At 46.3% G+C, this 17,900-nt stretch overlaps 1 protein-coding gene across 1 annotated transcript in view; it reads right to left on the bottom strand.

Moving 5' to 3' along the window:
- Nucleotides 1-15,531, bottom strand: part of KPNA7 (karyopherin subunit alpha 7) — a 44,657-nt gene extending 29,126 nt beyond the window's left edge. Inside the window, exons 1-7 of the mRNA XM_032872668.1 lie at nt 15,385-15,531; nt 10,657-10,745; nt 9,363-9,491; nt 5,424-5,506; nt 4,597-4,865; nt 2,716-2,798; nt 512-775 (exon numbers count right to left, since the gene is read on the bottom strand). Of these exons, the coding sequence (XP_032728559.1) occupies nt 512-775; nt 2,716-2,798; nt 4,597-4,865; nt 5,424-5,506; nt 9,363-9,491; nt 10,657-10,745; nt 15,385-15,460 (993 nt within the window). The 5' untranslated portion in view covers nt 15,461-15,531. The remainder of the gene's footprint in view (nt 1-511; nt 776-2,715; nt 2,799-4,596; nt 4,866-5,423; nt 5,507-9,362; nt 9,492-10,656; nt 10,746-15,384) is intronic.
- Between the last annotated feature and the right edge of the window lie 2,369 nt (nt 15,532-17,900).

Raw genomic sequence — 17,900 nt, 5'->3', positions numbered from 1 at the left:
AGGATAAGAGGGAATTTTTTTCTAATACTTGAGTAAGAAATTCAAATGTTACAGTGAGCTTTATGTTAATACACATGTGTGCACACATGCGTGCGCATGTGCGCACGCACACACACACACGCGCACACACACACACACACACACACACACACACAGTATTAGCCGACTTGTTAACATCCATATGCACAGACCCCTAGAAGTAAAGACCACAAAAGAATAGTTTACTGGGTAGAGGGATTATTTTAATTTGGTGCCTGTCTAGATTTGCTAGTTATCAGATTAAGACAGAGTAAGTTATTTAACATCCACTAGGACATTGGGTCAAAACAGATTCAAGTCTTTGGCTAGAGAATAGCAGAGACCTGGGAAATGTAGACAACAAGCTTTGTTCTAAAGTATGAGACCCGACTGTGGAAGACCAGGGCTGGGAGAGGCCTGGTTCAAGGGAATATGACTCACACAATCTCCTGTGAAGGCCCAGACAGAGACAGACAGGACTGAGGACATTTACCAAGACATTGAGCTCTGAGCTGCTCATGAGCTGGACCAGCCTGGGCAGGACCCCCATGTTGACCACTTGGCTGATGCGCTCGTTGGAGCCATCAGTGAGGTAAGACAGGGCCCAGCAGGTATCCGAGAGAACTTCGCTGTCTTGGTGCTTCAGAAGGTGGGACAGGACAGGCAACATCTGCTTCACGGCTTTCACGGGAGGGTAAGGGTTCTTGTTTCGGCACAAGTTGGACAAGGTCCACGTGATGTTCCGCAGAAACGTGATCTGTAATGAGACCGCTTCCAGCATCGGGTGCAAAGGAGGAAAAATGCCAGTGGCTTATGTCCCTGCCATCCCTGATCAATACTATTGACCAGCATGAAGCAAAGCGTTTGAGCTTCATGCAGAATCTGTTCTCGATAGAGATACATGCTAGGAAGACTGAGAATGAGGTTTAAGTTTCATACTGAAATGTTAGGTGGAGGTTTCCTTGTATTCTTCAAAAAAGTTCCTCCCTGCCTTGACTCGATTGATGACCTAACTCATTTCTCATTGACGAAACAAAGATGAAACAGAAGTTACTTGGTCTGCCCATTGGTCAGTCACTCTACTGACATGTGGTAACCACATTCCTGATATTTGTTGGAGGGTCAGTCCTCCTACCGCGCATCTGGATCCCACTTTTGCCTTTGAAGATTATATCCCCATGATCACTTCTCTCCCACCCCTCCCACCCCTCCCACGCTCTGGGACCCTCCACCTCTCGAGCCATCATCCTGCTTCTGTTCTTCCAGAGTCTAGTGTCAAGGATCAGCTCTATTCACTGTCTACCTTGCAGCTTCCATTTGTTCTTCCACCCTTTCTAGTCTTATTTCTGCCCCTACTTCTTTGCATTGAGTGATGAAATCAGCTTCTTCCAAGCCACCAAATCCAATAGTGTTCTTTCAGTCCTAGAGTTACTGCTCCTCTCAGCCATCTTTAGTACCCCTCTTGGAAAAGCTCTTCTTGACACCTATGACACCAAACCTGCATTTCTCTTGCCAAACTTCTCAGTCATTTGGGCAGACTCTGACTTCTGATTGTCAGAGCCCTCAAGACTTGGTCCCACACTCCACTCTAGGTCAGGGGTTGGCAAACTTTTTCTGCAGGAGGTCAGAGAATAAACACATCCAGCTTTATGGGCCATAGGGTCTCTGTTGCAACTAGTCCTCTCTGCCCTTGTAACATTACAAAAGCCACAGGCCCCATGGGTCTAAATAAATGGCAATGGCTGTGTTCCAATAAAACTTTATTTACAAAAGCAAGCAGTTGGCCCCTGCTCTAGTTGATCCTGCCCAGCTGGATGGTGGATGCACGCATAGTCATCTGGACCTGCATTATCCATCCACCTGACATTGCTGCAGTGGTTCCTCTTACTCGCTTCAACTTGATATGTTTAACGCTGATTCCTTTTTCCCTCCATCTTCCCCATTTCTCCAGGAGAACAACCTAACCTGAAACCAGAGGGCGTTCTCCCTTCTTCCTATCCCCCGTATCCAGTATGGAGGCATCCCAGCTCCCTCTGATCTCATTTTACCAGTAGCCAGAAGGGTCTTCCCAAATATCCGATCACTTCAGTTCCTGCTTGCCTCTGCCAGCAAGTGGATGTCTAAGACCTTCACCCCACTTGTCATCTTGCTCTGCTGTCTCCTTGCAAACTCCCTGGTCATCCCAGCCTCTTACTGGTCCCACCATGTCAGGTTATCTCCCGCCTTGAGGGATGGGTATTCCCTGGGATTTTAGAAGCTACCTTACCTTCATTTTTGTTTGGGGAAAATCTAGAACCAACATTCACCCAAGGGGGTTCCCTGTTGTTGCCACATCAATCAACTTGGACTCTAAGGTTCGAACCTAGACCCAGTACCTAGGAGCAGAACTGATGACCCATTAACTCTTGTCTGTGCCCCTTGAATGGAGAGCTTAGTCACCTACTTTTGCAGGATGGAAAGATTAGAAAAACATTAATGGACCTCTTCCAATGTCCCCTGAAGAAAAATTAGCACTATAGGCCCTTGGGGCCAAATGAGAATCCATCTCTGCCCGATGTGATATTCAGTCCTAGGCCTTACTTCTAACTGCTGTCCTAAGGGGCAAGGCAGCAACCTCATGACCTAGCATTGACTTGAAAGTACTCCAATTTCAGAAACTTGTTACCTAGTTAGTTTTTCTACTTTAAAGATACTTACTGGTATGGTTGATGAAACGAGGGCCAGCAGATATGGAATGGCATTGCTCGAGATAACGAGGTCTCTGAATTCTGGGCCATCACCTACAAATAGATAAAAATGTGACATTCAGGGGACACCTGGGTGGCTCAGTCAGTTAAGTGTCTGCTTTCAGCTCAGGATATGATCCTGGAGTCCCAGGATAGAGTCCCTGGATTTAGCCTCGCCTCGGGCTTCCCGCTCAGCAGGGAGTCTGCTTCTACCTCTGCCCTTTACCCCGCTCATGGTCTCTCACTTGCTCACTCTCTCTCAAATAAAATCTTCAAAAAAAAATTTTTTTTAAAGAATATGACCTTCAAACAGGGAGCAAAAAGAATCCTGAGCTAAGCGACTAATTTTCTAAAACCCTGTGTAAAGGGTGAGAAGCCAAAACGCATCCCCAGGCTAGACAAGTACACAGCATAGCCATGAACTAGATCCTGGGTCTCCATGTCGTTTGGGTAGAGAGGCCAGAGGTGAAGAGCAGACACCACACAGCAGCAGCCTGTGGACACATGAAGGGGTCAACCAACGGGCCCAGGAAGTGCCCTTGAGACTCTAAACGCTGGTGGCACTTCCCAACACGGATCTCAGGAAGATGAAGGCTATTGCAGGCCAAATCGTCTTTCCAGGAGACTTTGGCGTGGGGTGGAATCTTCCAAATGCACCTCAGAATCTAGCCTAGGAGGTGCGTCAATGCTAGCTACCTGCGGTCTGCTTCTCAGGTGAGAAAACTGATTTGAGACCTTAGCAGTCTCCATTTTTAATTCTTCAAGCATCGGGGCACCTGGGTGGCTCAGTGGGTTAAAGCCTCTGCCTTTGGCTCAGGTCATGTTCCCAGGGTCCTGGGATCAAGCCCCACATCAGGTTCTCTGTAGAGGGAGCCTGCTTCCTCCCCTCTTTCTCTCTGCCTGCTTCTCTGCCTACTTGTGATCTCTATCTGTCAAATAAATAATAAAATCTTTAATTCTTCAACCACCAAGGCAAGGCATAGGTTACTTTAAACCACCCAATTTTGCCTGTTCTCTACTGAACCAAGCAAAATGAGGGACAAAGTCTCTGTAATAGGTGCTTCCTTTCTGCAAGCATTTTACAAGCAGACTTATTTTATATTCTGTGTTTGCTAATCCCAGTATCTGAAGTCCTTGGAGGTCTAATCATACTGTTTGTTTCTGCTGACTCAGTCATGGTGGGTTGTTGATTCTCTGAACTCGAAACTGCTAATATTTGGTTGATCATAATTTATCAAAATCCTGAGGGGCCCAATTGAGTTCACATGCCCCCAGGAGCTTTGTATTTATTTTCAGCCAGGAATCCTGGAGCTTCCAAACCTACAGCACTAACTCTTCATTTTATGCTTTCCAGGACCACGTAGGGAATACAGCATCAAGCCCCAAATTCACGAGGCCATAGTAGCGTTGTCTTTACAGGACAGACCTTTACCCCACGTTAAGCAAACACTTTTCTGGTCTGTTCCCTTGGCAACTTTCGCCAGAGGTAGAATTCTTTCAGGCTCCTGGGTGATGCAAGGGTCTGTCCTAAGTACAGCACAGGTCAAAGACTTATCTTTGGTTCATGAAGCCATTAAGACCTGAGGCTGTAGGACCCCGGTATTGACAGATGTCACCAGGCAGCCCATAGCTTCAGTACACGCTGCATTATCTGGTTGCACTGGTCATCACTTTAATTCAGATTTGGACTCTGAACCTAACTCTGGATTTTGGAAAAGCCTGCCGTACTCTTCCCAGCATTTCTAGATATTTATACTGAGAATATCAAATCTTTATGCTGCCCAAAGAACTCCCATAGCATGCCAGACGGCTGCCCACTGGTTTCCTCCCCACCCTGAGGAGAGAGTCTCACCTGCGATATTACCAAGAGCCCACACCGCCTGTTCGCACACAGTCATGTGGGGGGAAGACAGGAGCTCAACCAAAGGTGGGATGGCCCCACCTTGCACAACAGCTTGAGTCTGCTCTGAAGTCCCAGAAGCGATGTTGGTCAGAGCCCAGGCTGCCTCAAACTGCAAGCAGGGGTGAGGCGACAACTTCAGGAACTCCACCAGCCTGGGGATGAGCCCTGCTTCAACAATCAATTTTAGAGGAGGGTTCTTTTCTTGGGACAGCATTTTCCTTTGCAATGAAAAGAGGGGGAGGGAATAGATATAGATATATATATATATATATATATATATATATGTGTGTGTGTGTGTGTGTGTGTATGTATATATATGTATGTATATATGTGTGTATGTGTGTGTGTGTGTGTATATATATATATATGTATATATGACAAGTCATGTGAGGCCGATATTAAGAATCTCCTTTATAAACATTCCTGGCATTCCTAGCTATCAAATGAGACTAACATCTGGGCCAGAGCTCCTTAATATTCTAAAGTTCAACCTATAGCACTTTGCAGTGACAAAGCAACATTTTTCCCTTTAGGTATTATCTATGAGCTGAGATTCCTATAGAGGCCAATTTAAATTAAGCAATTCATCTCTGACAACACTTGCATATCTTAAGTTGTTCTCAAGGACAGTGTAGAGAAACAATTTAGTCTTGCTTTTGAATGGACTCGCCTCTTATATCATGTGGGCATTTTGCCAGTGCCACGAAACCAAATAGGCCATTGGAGCTCATTTCTAGCTAGGAATTTGTAAACCATAGAAGTCTGTTTGGCAGTACCTGGCTGCCTGGGTGGCCTGGAAACACAGGTCTGGATCTGAGGCATTCACGCCACTGATTATTTCTTGCAGGGTGAGGCTGACCTGCAAGGAGACACACATTCAGGTCAGAGTCTCTGCCCACAGGAACCATGAAGGTCATCTAGTCCAGCCATCTATCTGATTAGAACAGGCTGGCTTGGACAGTATCTCCCAACCTGCACATTGGTCTACGTTAGGGGAGAGAAGGACACTTGGTGGTCTTGTAAGTCTCATGGATCTGTGGGACACTCCCCATGTTCTGGGGAAGGGTTAATTCCTATCATCACTTGGATCCCCAGCACCTTTTCATCCCATGCAGTAAGAATAGGTTAGGGATGACCAGCAAAAATGGCAGAGGAAGGACTTCCAAAATTCTCTCCTCCATAAAAACAAGAAAACCTACACAATAGATCAACCTTCCAAACTCTAGAAATGGACCGAAGGCTTGAAGCCATTTGTTTTCTTTGAGCCAAAAAGAGATTGTTCAAGAAAAACAGCTAATCTCAGGAAGAAGGATTCTAGGGAAAAAAGTGCATCAACATATGAACGGGATTATACATCATGACCAACTAGAATTTAATCCAGGAAGGCAAGGGCTGTTCAACATATGAACATCAGTATAGTAGGTCATAGTAATAAGATATAGGGGGAAAAGCACACAATCATCACAGAAAATTCAGGATAAGCATTTGACAAAATTCAGGCACACTTCCATGAAAATAAACATTCAGCAAGCTGGAAATAAAAGGCAATTTCCTCAACCTGATAAAGCCATCTAATAAAACCCCAAATAGCTAGCGCCATACTTAATGGTAAAAGACGGAAAGTTCCCCCTTCAGATCAAGAACAAGACAAGGATGTCCACTCTTGTTATTCAACATCATATTGGAAGTTCCAGACAGATTAATTAGGTAAGAAAAAAAGAAGTCATCCAGATTGGAAAAAGAAATAAAATTATTGCTATTGGCAAAATTCAAGAACTTGTATAAGGAAGATCCTAAGGAATCCCCCCGCCACACACACACACACACACACACACACACACACACACAAATAGAGGTTCAGGTAGGTTTCAGGATTAACATATGAAAATCACTTGTGTTTCTATATAATAGCAATGAATAATCCAAAGTTGACATTAAGAAAATAATTTTATTTTCAGTGACTTCGAAAAGAATAAAATACTTGGGAACAAATTTAACAAAACTACATGACTTATATGCTGAAACTATAAAAAAAATTAGAGGGGATCTAATAAATTAAAAAATACCCATGATCATGAATTGGAAGACTTTACATTGTCAAGATGGGAATACTTTTAGAAACTGATCTATAGATATGGTGTAATTTCCGATAAATTCTGAGTTATCTTTACAGAAGAAATTGACAAATTGGTTCTAAATTGGTTCTAAAATTCATATGGAAATGCAAGAGATCCCAAATAGCCAAAATAATCTTGAAAAAGAAGATTATTCTTAATTGGAAGACACTTCCCAATTTCAAAACCCACTACAAAGCAATCAAGTCTGTGTTGTGCTGACATAGGAGAAACATATTGATCAATGGAAAAGAACCCAGAGTCCACAAATAAACTCTCACATTTATGGTCAATTGATGTTAGACAAGGGTTTTAAGACCATTCAGTGGGAGAGAGGATGACCTTATGATGCTGGGACAATGAGGTATCTACATGCAGGATAATGAAGTTGGACCCCTACTCACACCATTTACAAAAATTTACCCAATTGGATAAAAAGGTCTAAACATAAGAGCTAAAACCATTAAACTCTTAGAAGGAAACTTAGACATAAATCTTTGTGACCTTGGAGCACTCAAAGGAGTCTTAAATAGGATATCTAAATCACAAGCGACCGAATACAAAAGTAGACAAATTGAGCAGTTACAAAATTTAAAGCTTCCATGCTCCAAGGATTCTACCAAGAAAATAAAAAGACAATCCACAGAATAAGAGGAAATATTTGCAAATCATATATCTGGTAAGGGTCTAGTCTCCAGAGTAGATAGTAGATAGTATAAAGGAACTCTTGCAACTCAACGACAGGACAAATTACTCAAGTTTAAAAATCAGCAAAGCATGAATGGACATTTCTCCAAAGAGATCTACAAATAGCCAATAAGCTCATCAAAAAATTATCATCAGTCGTTAGGAAAACATATCAAAAGCATAACCATATAGCCCTTTGAACCCACTAGATGTCTATAATCTGAAAGCAGTTGACAACAAGCATTGGCAAGAAGGTCAGAATGTACAAAGGTACAGCTACTTTGGAAAATAGTCTGGCTACCTATTTGTTTCCTATTGTTACTGTAAAAATCACCACAAATTTAGTGGCTTCAAACAAGATATTCTCTTGATCGGTTTCACTGGACTAAAGGCAGGTCTGGCACCTCCTGGAGGCTCTAAGGGAAGAATCGGTCTCCTTCCTTTGTTCAGCTTCTGGTGGGGCCACCTCCGTTCCTTGGCTTGTGACCCTCTCCTTCCATCTTCAAAGCACAACATGTTAATCTCTGCTTCTGTGGTCCTCTCACCTTCTGCTCTAACTTGTCCTTCACCCTTATTATAAGGACTGATGTGATTACACTGGGCCCATCCAGCTAATCCAGAATAATCTCCCCTTCTCAAGATCCTTCACTTAGTCCTACCTACAAAGTCCCCTTTGTCACACTAGGTAACATTTACAGGCTCTGGGGATTGGGAGATGGAGCTATTTGGGGGAGGGCCATTATTCAGTGTACCATAAGCAGTTCCTCAAAGAGTTAAACGGGATGATCATAGGACGCAGCCATTCTACTCCTAAGTATACTCAACAGAATTGAAAATACGTCCACTCAAATACCTGAGCACAAAGCAGCATTATTCATAATAGCCAAAAAGTGGAAACACAAGCCCACTGACCAATGAATGGATAAACAAAATGTGGTATATCCATACAATGAAGGTTTTTTTTTTATTTATTTGAGAAAAAGAGAGAGAGCACAAGACGGGGAGGGTCAGAGAGAGACGCAGACTCCATGCTGAGCAGGGAGCCCAATGCGGGACTCGATCTTGGGACCCCAGGATCATGACCCAAGCTGAAGGCAGTTGCTTAACCAACTGAGCCCCCCCAGGTGCCCCCATATGATGAAGTATTAATCTGCTATAAAAGGGATAAAGTACCAATGCATGTTACAACACGGACAAACCTCAAAGACATTACTCTGAGTGAAAAAGTACATATGGCAACTTAGGGATTGTGTACAACCATTCTGTTTGATGACCACTAGCGCATCATTGGATCCACTTGCCGGACTGAACTCATCTCTGTCCCGTAAGAGTCCTGACCCCAGTCAGGTGCAATGATGCACGTGGATGGCTAAGGTGGGACATAGATGGTGGCAGATCACAAAAGGCATGCAGATACAAGGCTACTGGAGTCAAAGAAGAGAAAGTCCCCCATCAGGGCATTCCAGAAAAGATCTGAAAAACAATGTTGGCCTGCAAGTCAACCCAGAACTTGCAATGAGAGAGGTTGGGGTGGATGGAGAATGGAAGATAGAGGACAGCATTCAGGTCCCAGACAAGACTTTAGGTTTAGCAACTGGATTCTTCTAACTGAGAAAGAACATTTGTAACCCCTCATTTCCTATTTTGGCCCAAGTGGTAGCAAGTGAATTTCCATTAGAAGCAGCACCTTGTGTACTGCTCACAACATAGATCTCAGATCAGTCACAAACCTAATAGCCTTCATTCACCTTTCCGAAACCCACCAGTTCAGCTCGAGTCATCTCTCCACCCCTCCCCTCAAAGACCCTCCATTAGAGCTTGCAAGTGCTGAATCTATTACATTTTCCAGCCAGAGAAACTCGCTAACGATGTATTTCACACCCAACTGTCCTGAACACCACATTCCCAACGTACCCCTTTGGTTAGCTGTCCAGAAGCTGGTTCAGGGGAGAAAATGGTGATATTTCTTCTCTTTAAGGCCTGCTCATCTTTCTTGGCCTTGCGGAGTTCCAGGCTGACTGCCATGCGCTGTTGCCGCCGGATCTAGTGAGGAAAAGAAAGAACTGGAGCCCTTAGAGAGCAGGGAAGTCAGGTTCTCACTACATTTCGCTTTTAGCACACACTTCAAAGTGTCGGATGTCACTTTTACAGATACAACAGGCTGAAGAGTTAAGATCACACAGTAAATAGTCTCAGCATGGTGTACCTCTTCCACTTTCTCCTACTACACCATGTCCCCCAAAATTGTCAACCTTCTTCCCAAAGTGAGGGAAGACCTATAGTCTTGGCAGGCCAGGACGCTCTCGGCTGTAGAGCTATCTGAGCAAAGCATCCCATCGCCCCAAGTCTGAGCCCATCCTCCCCAGTGCTGATTAGTCCCTGAGGAGCAGGTCTGGGCCTCCCAATTGTGGGGATCCAGGCCAGGCTGGGGGTCTATGAAGTCTATGAAGACATGCCCCACCTGACCCTGACCATTTCCATCATTAGGGATCCATCTACAGGTCATTCAAGCCTTGATCCAGTCCAGGACCAGGGGTTTTACTTGGAGGCCAGACTGAGGGGGATTATAGTTAAAAACAAAACAAGGGGCACCTGGGTGGCTCAGTGGGTTAAGCCTCTGCCATGATCTCAGGGCCCTGGGATCGAGCCCCGCGTTGGGCTCTCTGCTCGGCAGGGAGCCTGTTTCCCCCTCTCTCTCTGCCTTCTGCTCTGCCTACTTGTGATCTCCCTCTCTCTGTCAAATAAATAAATAAAATCTTAAAAAAAAAAAAAAGATATACCCTTTTTCCTGTGTCAGAAGAAACGCAGACATTACTAGCATCGAGAATCCTGGAGGAAATGACCTCTTCTTTAGGTCTCTATTTTGCGGTATATGCTTTGTCATCCCCACATCCTGATGCTTCACTCCATATTATTTTTTTTAAGAGGAGTGGCACGTGCTTGAGCATACATGCTCATGAGTAGGGGAAGTGCAGAAGAGGGCAGAAGAGAGGGAGAGACTCTCAAGCAGGGTCCATCCTCTGTGCAGAGCCACTGGGGCTCACGATCACCACCCTGAGATCACATCCTGAGCCAAAATCAAGAGTTGGACGCTAAACCGACTGCACCACCCAGGCGCCCCCAACCCCACCCCACTCTGATGCATTTCAACCGTGAAACTTTCACTGCACTGCTCCTCCGCAGACTGAAGCGGTGGCTGGGTACTCACAGACGCATCTTTGCCTCGGTACTTGAATTTTCTCAGCCTCCCTTCTGGAGCGTCTAAAGTCGGCATATTGACGGGAAGCAGTAATCCACCTGCAGGTAAGACAGTTGCCAGGAGATGGTCAGTGCCCAGCAGGTGGATGCCTAGGTCATCAGCCATCCTTGCTGTAAGCCCTGGAAGGTTTCACAGGGGGTTGGTGAGCATATTCGAGAAGTCAGCTTCCATAGGCATCTCTACACTGGCTCAAGAGGCAACGAGCACCATGGGAACCAGAGGAGACCAGCCCTGGGCTGCAGGAGTGAGGGCTACCTTTTGGAGGCAATTCAGCTTTTACCGGGCCTTTGATGGCTTAGGTAGGTTGGAAGGAAAGCACAGAACCCTTTTCTTGTTTGTGCGTCCTCCTCCCTCTCCCCACAAGGACAATGAGGTCATGCACATCTTAGGTACGATTCCCCAGCCCTTTCACAGTGCATGACATATAGTAAGTGGGTACTCAAGTATTTGTCGGAGGAGGGTGGTGGGTGATAGGTCACAAAGGGAGTTGGTCCCTAATTAGAGGAGGTTATTCAAATCAGGCCACATTTTAACTTTCTATAAGGCAGCGGGGAATGACATTTCTTACAAGGGTGCAAGGAGTACCCATCTGTTTCCAAGTACACAGGCTGAGCCAAACTACATTGCAGAGACGAGAAAACTGGATAAAGACAACCAGAGTCTATTGACTCTATTCTTGAGTGTAGAACAGCTGGGAATGATTTTGGGAGGAAAGACGCATTTAGACACATCAATTTGGATGGGACAGTGTAGACAAGTAGGAGGCTTCCAGAAGTAGAGAGCCAAGACTGAGGTCTTAAGAAGAGAGATGAACTCTGTGAGAGAACAGAACATGAGCTCAGTCTTGGTGACATTCCCTACTAGGGCCCAGAAGAATGAAGAACCAACAAGGGACAAGGAAAAAGAAGGGAATTTGAGTCAGAACAAAAGAATGATAGTGTCCAAGGCCATTGGCGGTAATAGCAGCTACCAGGCTGAGCACAAGTCCCTAAACAAAGTGCCACCAGCCGCCCATAGCTGGATGGAGCCAATGTGCTGAGCCTCAGAGCGGAGTCATAAGCACCTCAGGCCAGAGAGCAACCACGTCCTATACTTTCATCTACCTTTAAGTAACCTCAAAATCTGCTTTGTAAGGAAGAAAAGTTGCTTTTCAGGCTGAAAGGTAAACCAGAACACCATTTTTTAATTTTAAATTTTTTTAAATTTTAAGTAGGCTCTGTACCATACCCAGTGTCAGGCTTGAACTCAACCTTGAGATCAAGAGTCATAGCTCTACTGACTAAGACAGCCAGCTTCCCCCAGCACATCCTTTTAAAAAAGCCTGGGTGGCTCATTCAGTTAAGTGACTGCCTTCAGCTCAGGTCATGATTCTGGTCATGAGTCAGGTCAGGAGTCCCTGGATTGAGTCCCGGATCAGGCTCCCTGCTCAGTGAAGTCTGCTTCTCCCTCTGACACACCCCCTTCTCACTCTCTCTCTTACTGTCTTCCAAATAAATAAATAAATAGTTTAAAGAAAACAAACAAGGGGCACTGGGGTGACTCAGTTGGTTAAGCATCTGCCTTTAGTTCAGGTCATGATCCCAGGGTCCTGGAATGGAGCCCTGCATCAGGCTCCCTGCTCAGCAGGAAGCCTGCTTCTCCTTCTCCCACTCCCCTTGCTTGTGTCTCTGCCAAATAAATAAAATCTTTTTTAAAAAATAAAAAATAAAACCAGCTCAAGAGTTTTCTATTTGCTATAATAACCAGGGTTATTAGCTGGGAGTGGAGTTATCAGCTGGGAGTGGAGATTTAGGTTGGAGTGAGGAGCTATACCCTCCATCTCCAAGAGATAAGGTACATGGCATGTTCTTGGTCTAAGGATAGTATTAAGGGCTCGGTTCAGGGAGCAATGGGCAAAACATATATTTATCACATGCCAGGAATGTCAGACATCTGGGATTAAATGAAACAACATTAACAGTAAGGTGGGGTTGGGGTGCCTGGGTGGCTCAGTCGGTTAAGCATCTGACTTGATTTCGGCTAAGGTCTTGATCTTGGGGTCATGATTTGAGCCCCACTTTGGGCTCCATGCTCTGTGGGGAATCTGCTTAGGATTCTCTTTCCCTCTGCCCCTCCCCCCACTCCCACACACTCTCTCATGTGTGCATGCTCCAAAATAAATAAAATCTCTAAAAAAAAAAAAAATAGTAAGGTAGAGATAGTCCCATTTTATGGATGGGGAAACCATCTCAGAGGTCACTTCCCGAGGAAGCCCAGAGTGCCCACAGCTGTCAGGCATCAGCGTCAGGACTTCAGCCTAGATCTGACTCCTGTGTCCATGGTCGGGATCACCAAGATTTGCTGCCAACAGACTGTAAGGAGTTCTGATGAGGAAAACGAGTCACCCCCGTGGGTGGAACTTAACACATGGAGGAGGCATTGGAAATAGGAAAGCACAAGCCTCCGGTGAGGGAGGCCATTTCTGAAATATCCGCTAATGCATTGCTGCTCCATTGCTGTCTCAGTGTCCACGAGACCCTCTGAATGTGCCTCTGTATGAGGCCAGTTTGGTACTAGGGGCTGAAACGCTTTGGTTTCTGACCCAAGGCAGTGCCTGGCTCCAGGACTATTCCACAAGAACCATTCATCCTTTGGCCACAGCTCAGAGCGTAAGGCCATTAGGGAAACTTGGAAGTGGGTCTGGAGGTTCTTCCCTCAAATATCAAGGGGAAGACGAGTATGGCACAAGCAGAAAAAAGGTCATCTTCAGAGGGAACAGGGTCCTCCCCCTGAAACCACCCCTTCCCAGGGGACATCTTGAAGAAAGAGTTTGAAAGTCACAGATGTAGCCAAACCACTCATTTGGGGACAGTCTGCAAAACGACTTCTTCTGGCTTTCACAGGTTTCTCTCGTCACAGCTCAGAGTGTGCTTCCTTCCCCTCACATTGCTATTTGTGGCATCCAGAAGAACCACTACCCTGTCACCCTTCACCAGTGGCACGAAACAGCCAAGCTGGAGGCTTTGAGTTAGGCACAAGATCAAAGCCAGAACCTTTCGTCATCAGCTCCCAGAGTCTGAGATCCGAAGAAAGCCAAACTGTTCTTCAGGCAAACAGCACCAACTTAAGGGCTTTATTTACACACACAGCCAGGCCCAGGCCAGCTCTACTCCGCCGCCCCCCCCCCCAACACACACACTAGAGGACCCCCACCCTAGGAGCATCAGGTAGCAGAGGTCCCGCCAAGGGCCACTGGCTATACTCATGGTCTTCCAGGCTCTAAACTAGGGACTCTAAAGTTTTGTTCATGGCACTGAGTCACTTTGGAGCATTACAGGCCATTTTTAAAATACTTTCCTAGACTTAGCCAAGCTTTGACTGTTAGCATCTTTCAAGAACTGAGAACGGTTTTAAATTAAGATCGAAATCATCCAAGAGTTGGCTTCTAGAATGGAATATTTCTCTGATTTTACATTAACACACACTCATGGTGTAGACAATTTAATACCTCAGAAATGTATTGAGCAATAACCTACCCTCCTCCAAGTTAGCCTTTAAAAACTCACACCCACCCTGAGAGGCTAATTATAGGAGGGGAGTTTCATAGACATGGTTTGGCCACACATTTCTCCACTTGCTTATACTGTGGACTTTTTTTTTTTTCCCCAAGATTTAAGTAATCTCTATGCCCAATGTGGGTCTTGAACTTACAACCCTGAGATCAAGAATCACATGCTCTACCCACTGAGCAAGCCAAGAGCCCCAACTATGGATATCTTTTGATGTCGGAATGCTCAGATCTACATCCCTAACAGCCACTTCTTCAAATTCAGTGGGATTTAAGGTAAAACTACACATGGGGTTGGAGTGAGAGTCATTCCCCGGGAAGACCCAATGACCTCACCCCCAGTGTGCACGGGTCAGCAAGCAGGAGCAGCTGGGGCAGGAGTACTGGGAAGAAGAAGCAACCATGGGAGCGTGGAGGCCTGGGGGGCGGTTGCCATAGGGTGGCAGAGACCCCACCTTGGTGCTCATGGGGCTTTACCAACATGGACAAGACGTGTCCAGACCCTAAGTTTGATGGAGGGAGACACACAGGTGTCAGGTGTCCCTCCAAGTCTCACACTGGCCCAGAGGGGAAGCAGAGGTCACAGAGGTCACATCAAGAAAGGACAAAGGAACCCAAGCCCTCTTCCCAGTGATCCTACCTCAGGGTTTGGGAATGCTCTGAGAGGGGGGGTAGAATCAGCTGGGGATGATTCCCGTGGATGAACATGTCCCAGGGGTTATTTCAGGGAGAGGGAACACAGGTAAATGTGCAGACACATTGATCTATAGGCTGCTGTATGGTCAGGCTCCCTGTACCCTGCCAGCCCCCATCTGGGCTCTGCAGAGTAAACGGACACCCAGCCATCGCCACATCCTCCTTACCCACCCAGAAAACAAGCCAAGCACCACTTAGCACAATTTCATTAAACTGAGACTGATTTCAACAAGGAGAGACCCAGCCTAGGCCCTCTGGAAGCTGTCCCTCTGAGCAGGCCACTGACTTTTGCCACAGTGGGGGTGAGGCAAGACTGCAGCAGCCTCACCCAATCCCCCGAGCAAGACTAGGAGTCTCGTTAATAACCAGACAGAGGAATCTGGGAGGACACGGCCACATGGAGAGCCCCCGGCACCCACCTACCCACCACTCACCTGGAAGAGAGCCATAGCCTCCAGCCCCCTGACCGGCCTTAAATGCCCTCAGAAGGCAGCAGGTGTTTTGGGGCATTTGACCCTTCCTCCCAGGGTTGGTCTCTGACCAAAATCAATGGATCTTAACTCTAGGTGCAGATTGGAAGCACCCAGGGAGCTCTGAGCTGCTGACCGCTAAGTCCCTAACCCTGAGGCTGATTGAGTTGGTCCACGGGGAGGCCCTGATCTCCAGGTGCTTCTCATGTCCAGAAGAGGCACAGATAGGAGCCTCACGGTTGCCATGGACCTTCGGCTTCGGCAGTTGCAGCCTCCCTCAGGGAAGGGGTTTGCATGCTGGGCATTTAAGACTCCTGGGATCGGGCTGGATTGGCCTCCTCCTAAAAGTGGAGTATTAGGATTAATCCTGCCAGGGAACGGTTGGCAAATGTTTATTCCCAAGGCAGGCAGGGAGACTGGGTGGTGGTGAGAATGGGTGGCTTTGTATCAAAATGGAAACTGAAACAAAATTTCGCATCTTATTCAACTGGGGCACCTGGGTGGCTCAAGGCACCCAACGCTTGAGCTCAGCGTTGTGAATTCAAGCCCTACATCGGGCATGGAGACTAGTCTTAAAAAAAAAAGTTAAAGGGCATATGCTTCTAGAAATTTTGGGGCCCTGGGCTGGCTCAGTCCGTGGAGCGTGCAACTCTTGATCTCAGGCTTTGCAGGTTTGAGTTCCACGTTAGATGTAGAGATTATTGTTTTTTTAAAAGATTTTATTTATTTATTTGACAGAGAGAGGGATCACAAGTAGGCAGAGAGAGAGGAAGAGAAGCAGGCTCCCTGCTGAGCAGAGAGCCCGATGTGGGGCTCGATCCCAGGACCCTGAGACCATGACCTGAGCTGAAGGCAGAGGCTTTAACCCACTGATCCACCTAGGCACCCGATGTAGAGATTATTTTAAAATAAAATATTAAAAGAAAAAAAAAAAACAAGTATTTATCGAGTCCTGACCATGGGCCAGGCCCTGATTCTGCAACAGTGATAGGATGATTTGGTCCCTGTCCTTCCATTAGAAGCAGAGATGGGCCCTCTCAGCAGAGTGGGAGCAGGACCACAAAAGGACAACACAGAGCAAGGGAGGTCAGGGAGGGCTTCCAAGAGGAGGTTGTGCCAGAACCAAGTCCTTGGGAAAAGCAGGAATTAGCAGGTGAAAAATTGTGAGAAAAATGCTCCAGGCTGAAGAAACAGCATAAGAAAAGGCACTGAAACAAGAAAAGTGGTCATGGTTCTCCTGGGAACAGAGGCCATTCAGCACTGCCAGAGGGTGGGATGCCTGGGTGGCTCAGTAGGTTAAGCGGCTGCCTTTGGCTCAGGTCATGATCTCAAGGTCCTGTAATCAAATCCTGCATTGGGCTCCTTGCTCAGTGGGGAAACTGCTTCACTCTCTGCTGCTTTCCCCTGCTTCTGCACACGCTTGCACTCTAACAAACAAATAAATAAAATCTTAAAAAAAAAAAAAAAAGATTGCCAGAGGGAGGACAGTGTTAGGTGCCAGAGTAAAGGTGACCCGGTGTACAGGGTGGGGGCAGTGGGAGCCATCCAACCTGATCCAGGCACTGAGGGCTTGTACTATCTATAGGGATTTGAAACCAATGATAAAACCAAGTACAAGTTTGGTGTCTTTTATCACCATGAGCCAGGAATTCTGCAGTGCCGGTGAGCTGCACCCCACCTTGTTAACTCACTCTGAAAGTGGGCTCCCACCCCGAGAGCAGGGGGAAGCCCACACCAAGGCTTCAACAGTGCTCCTATTTGCATTGTTTTTTCTTTTTTTTTTTTAAGATTTTATTTATTTATTTGACAGACAGATCACAGGTAGGCAGAGAAGCAGGCAGAGAGAGGAGAAAGCAGGCTCCCTGCCAAGCAGAGAGCCCGATGTGGGGCTCGATCTCAGGACCCTGGGATCGTGACCTGAGCTGAAGGCAGAGGCTTTAACCCACTGAGCCACCCAGCCGCCCCTGTTTTTGCTTTTTCATTATGGAAAGCTCCAAATCTGTAAAAGTTGAGAGAACAAACAAATCCTCAAGTACCGGTCACCCAGGTTCTGCAATTACCACCACCATCTTAATTCTTCTCCTGCCACCTTTTAAACTTTGAATTTGTTGATATTTATTGATGTGTGTGTTTTTTTAAGATTTTATTTATTTAGGGGCTCCTGGGTGGCTCAGTGGGTTAAAGCCACTGCCTTCGGCTCAGGTCATGATCCCAGGGTGCTGGGATCGAGCCCCGCGTCTGGCTCTCTGCTCAGCAGGGAGCCTGCTTCCCTTCCTCTCTCTCTGCCTGCCTCTCTGCCTACTTGTGATCTCTGTCTGTCGAATAAATAAATAAAATCTTTTTAAAAAAAAAGATTTTATAAAAAAAAGATTTTATTTATTTATTAGAGAGAGAGTGTGCGTACGAGCAGGGGGAAAGACCAGGGAGAGGGAGAAGCGGGCTCCCCCGCTTTGCAGGGAGCCTGACACAGGACTCAATCC

Source organism: Lontra canadensis, unplaced genomic scaffold (genome assembly GCF_010015895.1).
Source record: "Lontra canadensis isolate GAN:19392208 unplaced genomic scaffold, GSC_riverotter_1.0 scaffold45, whole genome shotgun sequence".
Classification (NCBI taxonomy): domain Eukaryota; kingdom Metazoa; phylum Chordata; class Mammalia; order Carnivora; family Mustelidae; genus Lontra; species Lontra canadensis.
The sequence above is the reverse complement of the archived record's forward strand: the minus strand, read 5'-3'. Positions and strand labels throughout refer to the sequence as shown.